We start from the raw sequence: 6,505 nt of genomic DNA, 5'->3' as shown, positions 1-6,505 counted from the left end.
ATTAGTTATATTTTTTTTTGAACTGGTCAAACTTTTTTTTTTGTGATAAATAGAACTACTTATATTATAAAACTATTTAGACTAAAAATAAAAATATGTGTAACTTATCCCAAAGATTTGTTACTTTTCATATATGGGAAAAAAAACTTGTATTAAAATACCCCCATCTATTAAAATAAAATAAGAATAAAAGAAAAATTATGATTGGTTGTAATAACTTCTCGCGCTTCTCGCTCTAAAAACACTTCTGAAATGAACCTAATCTTAAAGCTCAAAGGGGTTCTCATTTGAAATCTTCCCCATATATATATATATATATAGGGTTAGGTTAGAATAAAAACTCACTTAAGTTGTGAAAACTCTAGAAACTCATTCTCAGCCACACGTTTTTAATTAAAAAGTAAATCTTGTGATCCACAATTAAAGTTAATAAAAAATGTAAAAGTTAATTTATATTTTCTCTCTTCTGATAACATATATAAAAATTACTAAAAAATATAAAAAAATAGCAAAACATTTTTTTTGTGTTTTCGATGTTTTGTATTAAATGTGACAACATATATTACATGTACAAAAAAATTATGTTACATATGGTTTTCACGGGTTTTCACAACTCACGTGGGTTTTCATTTTATATCTTGCCTATATATATATATATAAAATTACATATAGGAAAAATAAGATTATTCAATAAGCTGGTGGTAGAGTGATAAAAAAAAGACTTGATGTTTCATGTAACCCAGGTTTGATTCATGCCATCAACATTTAGTTTCAGCGGCACCAGGCGATGATGGGAAACTAGGCGAGTAAGTGACGTTCGCTAGTTGGATCCTTGAACTAAACGAGTTTTATCTCATCACACTGTCGTGCCTTCAGGCGAGTGTTCACGTGCGTTAGCCTTAGGTGAGGGTTTTCCCAAAATCAGAAGACGAGTGCATCCCGATGCAATGAATTTAACCGGTAGCACCGGAGGATTCGTTGGCCGCTAAAAAAAAGGAAAAATAAGATTAAAAAAGAATAGTCAACAAAATGTTTGAAAAGTAGTTATCGTGAAGGGAAATGGAGGTTGTGGCTGCTTGTGGTCACTCAATCTCCATTCCGGTTGCTTCATACAAACCTTCATCTTCATCGTCATCGGCTTCATCTTCGCCTTGCCATCTGCCTGCAACACGCAGAACATTAATATTCACAGCCGTAGCTTCATATCTTCAACAACTCACTCCAATTCCATCTGCAATCGCACAGCAGTTTGATGAGACTCAGCAGGAAGAAGATCGTGTTGTTCGTATCTTTGAGGTTATTAATTCACTCTCCATTCATTAATTGATGCTTCTTATTAGCAGCTTTCAGTTCGTTGAGAATTGTGTTTGTGTGTTAGATCTAAATTTGTTGTTTCAAACAAAAATTGGAGATTTTGGAGTTAACCAAATGATAATCATTTTATTTTCATCAATTTCAACTGATTATTACGTTTGCTATTCAGTGGCGAAGCTTGGACTAAGACACCGGGGGCTGGACTAAAAATGTATACAAAATTTCACAAACGAAGGGGGCCGTGCTCAAATTTTCGGCCGAAAACGGCTAAATTTGCACCACGTATAAAAAATTTCGGCCGAAAACGGCTAAATTTACACCACGTATAAAAAATTTTGGCCGAAAAAAACTAATTTTACACTACGTATAAAAAATTTCGGATGAAAACGGGTAAATTTAAACTATTGCGTAAAAAACGGGGGGGGGGGGACCCGGGGTAAGCAACCTTCGCCATTGTTGCTATTAACAGGGGCGTGCATGAAACTGGAAAAACCAATCCGAATGCGGAAAAAGGAGAGCAAATGCAAAAACTGACGGTTTGGTGTTATGTTATTCTAAAAACGGTTTTGGTTTGGCATGTAATTAAAACCAAAAAACCAAATTTATAGATTTTCGTTTTTTATTTTATGTATTTCAAATATTTTAGCCCAAATGTATAAAAATCAATTAGTTATTAATTAACAAAATGATCATTATTTTGGGCCAGTTTGTTTTTCTTGCCTAATATTTCAAGCTCAAATGACAAAACCGAAAAAACCAAAACCGAAAACTAAATAACAGAAGCCAAAACAGAACGGTAATTAAAATTTCAAAAACCGAAGTTTCAGTTTTTGGTTTCGTTTTACCACAAAACCGACTCAAGCCGAACCGTGCACACCCCTAGTTGCTAATCACTTGCATTTTACATTCATGTGATGATTGTAGGAAACATCACCGTCTGTGGTTTTCATCAAAGACCTTGAGATCATCAATAACCCTAAAAGCTCTGATGAAGTTGTAACGGTGGATAACGAGAAAGCCAAAGTTGAAGGGACCGGTTCGGGATTTATTTGGGACAAGTTTGGCCACATTGTATGATATCAATTCTCTAATCTCTGCTGCCATATTTCATTTTCATTTATTTCCTTTCACCTTCCAATACTTACATTTATGTTTTCCGGTGTGATGAATGTATGACAGGTGACAAATTATCATGTTGTTGAAAAGTTGGCTACAGATCAACTTGGAAAACAGATTTGTAAGGTTTTTCTAGTTGATAAATATGGTAACAGTTTATCTAGAGATGGAAAGATTGTTGGTGTTGACCCGTCATGCGATTTGGCTGTTCTAAAGGTGTGTCGAAAGCAAAATAATAAACAAAATGCAGTCACTGGTTGATAATTTGTTATATTCATGTTTGCAGGTCGACATCGAAGGGGTTGAAGTAAAACCAGTAGATATAGGTAGCGCACGTGAGCTTAATGTGGGCCAGAGCTGTTACGCTATCGGGAATCCTTATGGATACGAGAACACATTGACCACTGGGGTAATACCTTTAAAGCAATAACTTTAAAACTTAAATAATTTTTGAGGATTTAACTTATAAGCATAACGACATATAACGATATCAGGTAGTTAGTGGGCTAGGAAGAGAGATACCATCACCAAATGGAGGTGCAATTAGAGGAGCCATTCAAACAGATGCAGCAATTAATTCAGGTTAATTTGCAGAATGTTTTATGGTGGTATTATGATATTATATGAACATTTTGTTGTTAAATATATTGTGCAGGCAATTCGGGTGGACCTTTGCTTGATTCTCATGGTCATGTTATCGGTGTTAATACTGCAACTTTTACAAGAAAAGGTATATGGTTTTGACTTATTGATAGTTGATTGACATTAGGATAGTCAAACCAATCAGTTTGATCTCAAAAGTCAAACCATACATGAAACTACACAACTAACATGTTGAAAATTGCATGATTTGCTGCAGGAAGTGGGATGTCATCTGGGGTCAACTTTGCAATACCGATTGACACCGTTGTGCAAACCGTACCATACTTAATTGTTTATGGCACTGCTTACCGCGACAGGTTTTGACAAGTTGTAATATGAAATTATTTATAATATTGTTCTGTCGATAACATAACGACATTTGTATTGTATCTGTTGTTTTTCTTCACATATTCGACAATGGAATAATATTGTGTTGTGTTGTGTTGTATAATCAAATCATCAACTACAAATTGAGCATCTCAAAACACAATAAATTACCAGAACCGAAAACCGTTTGATACAAAAACGTAATTGACTGACATGAATTCAGCAATATGTTCCTATAATTCTATGAGAACAAAACAAAAACATCACGATACAATGTTACTTTTGAGCCTGAAGAGAGAGTAACGAGAGTTGTTCATCGATCGAGCAATCCACATGACAAGATGTTCTACATGCGAACGGGATTAATATGAGGCCGAGACCCCTTTGTTCCATTGGAGAAGGAGAGGATCTTCTAGTACTACGATACTCAACTGCATCCTGAAGAATAATGTTTCCTTGTTTATCCATACAGTAAAACGCCCCCATGAAGAACCGTCCGTCACTCACCCCGACCAACATTTGCCTAAACAACAGTTTCTTGACATGGGAAATGCTTGATTTGTCCCCCAAAGTTGTTTGTTCTACTGCTTGTATTATGTTCTCCATTTCTGTCAACAAGCAAACAAACCAAATCACACATTTAATATTTTATCCCAACAGATAAAACATTTTGGCCTACATGTTTCTATGAGGTATTGGTATTAAAAAAATCCAGAATTTTCAAGATTATGTTTTAGGCCCATTATTTTTACATCAGGTTCATGATCATGTGTAATGTATAACTTCAGTAACAATCTAGGCAGTTGATGCGGAATAATATCGGATATCAGTCGAGGACCAATATTTGAGATATTGGTTATCGCGGTGGGATATCAGTAATTTTACTAACATGCAGAACTTATATATATAACACTTAACACTAACAATTCAGTGTACTCTTCTACTATTAACAAATTATCTTTTTGCAACTTGCAAAACACCAACAATTGTCGCAAGTAAGAAATGATTAAGACTTAAAATACCAACATTAAACACTAAAAGTTGAAAATTAAGACTTAAAACACTGATATCGGGAATATCGGTGAAATATCGGTCAATATCGCCTATATTATCAGTACCAATATTTCACATGAAGAATGATAACAGAGATACCACCGAGATTGACTGCATAGGATTACCAATGAAGTTTTTGCATACAAAGGCAGCACCTTTCTAACAAGATTCTTATGTAGGTACACCAAAAGATAGAACCGGCATAGAACTATGAGCAGAAACACGGGTACAACGAAACCCATTTTGTTCACCTGGGCATTTCATCAAACACCTAATGTGCATTCTGAAAATCCCACATAACAAGAAGCTCTAAATTTATTACACCAACTTCAAATGCAAAGATTATCACTAGAATAAAAGCTAAGAGCTACGTAGCACAGATTAAAACAAACAATAACATGAATCGATAGACAGAATACATCAAAATTAGATTGAGAGAAGAGTGGATCACCTTAATACCAGATTAATAGAATCAGGGTAAAGAACAAATTTTGATTTTATTCCACCGATCTTTAGATGATCTTCTTCACTGATATCTTAATAGTTATCTTGATCGAACGATAAAAGTGTTTCGAAGGACCCTTGAAGGCCGATTTGGGGGAAAATTAATATTTTCAAGTTTCAACATTCTAATTTAGGTTTTTTTTTTATTTACAAAAACTGTCCCTTACCTTTATTTTTAGTTTTCTTTTTTTTTTTTAACGACAAATTTCATAAAAAGGACTAGCGGAAAACTAACAAAAACCCCAAGATAAACAAGCCAAAAAGCGGAAGGAAAAACACCAAACAAACTACCTTTATTTTTAGTACCTTAACTAATTTGTTAGTTACATTATTGCTCTTGAGAGTTTAGACTTCTCGAGGAGGGCCGCAAGCAGACGCGGCGAGAAGAGAGATGGCATGACTGCTAGCGGGAGAGGAGAATGGTTTGCGGGGGGGGGGGGGGGGGGCGTGCTTGTCTGTGAAGAAAAGGGCCGCACGTGGAAGAACGGGTCAGTCAAACAGATGGTGCTGACGTGGAGTGGTGCTGACGTGGAGGGGTCTGTCCTCCTCCCAGTCTCACACTACACCGCGAATTGTGAAACTGTTAGTTTTTTTTGCATTTCCAATTTTTTGTTGTTGTGATTATTATTATTGCCTTGGAGATACATCTCCTGTTGCAAACGGTTTATTTCTTGACTCGTGATGGAAGTAAAGCAAACGAATACATGCCTTGAATGATTATAAACACTTGTCGCTTTATACCTTTCACAGCTACAAGTTGTAAAAAACATTACTGTTTTTAAACATGTTCAACCGAGATTCAATCTTGGGTCGACCATAAAACGAAAAATATATATGATACACGTGATTTGATGATATAATAAGGTTTAATGAAAGATGACTAACAAATGGCAAAAGATGTAAAATTAAGTATGAAAGATGACTAACAAATAATAACAATGATAAAGAAAAATATAATACAAATATAAAGATGAAAATGTTTTACTTGAAGTAGGCTCTACGTTATTGTGAGCACCTTATTTGTGACGTTTTACTGTCATTACATCTAACAGCAATATGCTGTTAATCCAAAAATATTTATCAGATGCAAGAAATTTTGTTAAGAAGAAAAATGGATAGAATAAAAACTATTAGCTTATTGGGTAAAAATAGACAAATTACTTGACCCCCTCTATAAACTAACGCATAATGGCATAATGAGCAGCAATAGGCTGTATTTTATGGTGGTTAACATCCTGTATAAACGTCGATTAATCATTGATTAATTGTAAGTCGATACTAGGGGTGCAAATGAGCCGAGTTACTAGCGAGCTACTCGATATCGGCTCGTTAAAAAGCTCGATCGAGCCGAGCTTAATCGAGCCCGAGCCCGAGCTCGAGCCTAAAAGTAAGCTTGTTTAATAAACGAGCTCGAGCCCGTGCTTCACTTATCGAGCTCGAGTCGGCTCGCGAGCCTAAACGAGCCTGTCATTTATATAATTTTTTAAAGGAAAATTGGTTTTTATTGGTCCCAACTATTTTATTTTTGTCGGTGGTGGTCCCAACTATC

The 6,505-nt window shown here is 35.3% G+C and overlaps 2 protein-coding genes across 2 annotated transcripts; one reads left to right on the top strand and one right to left on the bottom strand.

The window, feature by feature from the left end:
- The first annotated feature begins 1,059 nt into the window (after positions 1-1,059).
- LOC143550660 (protease Do-like 5, chloroplastic) lies at positions 1,060-3,439 on the top strand. The gene is made up of 7 exons (XM_077041271.1): positions 1,060-1,296; positions 2,239-2,385; positions 2,494-2,646; positions 2,717-2,839; positions 2,925-3,012; positions 3,086-3,160; positions 3,290-3,439. The coding sequence occupies exons 1-7, from the start codon at positions 1,060-1,062 to the stop codon at positions 3,394-3,396; spliced, it is 930 nt and encodes a 309-aa protein (XP_076897386.1). The 3' UTR covers positions 3,397-3,439.
- A 227-nt stretch (positions 3,440-3,666) lies between these two features.
- Positions 3,667-4,992, bottom strand: LOC143550658 (uncharacterized). Its single transcript, XM_077041269.1, has 2 exons — positions 4,904-4,992; positions 3,667-4,007 (listed from the first exon to the last, which is right to left on the bottom strand). Exon 2 carries the CDS (start codon positions 4,003-4,005, stop codon positions 3,676-3,678), a length of 330 nt encoding a protein of 109 aa, XP_076897384.1. The 5' UTR covers positions 4,006-4,007; positions 4,904-4,992; the 3' UTR covers positions 3,667-3,675.
- Between the last annotated feature and the right edge of the window lie 1,513 nt (positions 4,993-6,505).

Source organism: Bidens hawaiensis, unplaced genomic scaffold (genome assembly GCF_021521415.1).
Source record: "Bidens hawaiensis isolate Kalapana, Puna unplaced genomic scaffold, B.hawaiensis_p1.1 tig00016125_1, whole genome shotgun sequence".
In the NCBI taxonomy this organism is placed as follows: domain Eukaryota; kingdom Viridiplantae; phylum Streptophyta; class Magnoliopsida; order Asterales; family Asteraceae; genus Bidens; species Bidens hawaiensis.
Note: the sequence above shows the minus strand (reverse complement) of the source record. Positions and strands in the feature narration are given on the sequence as shown.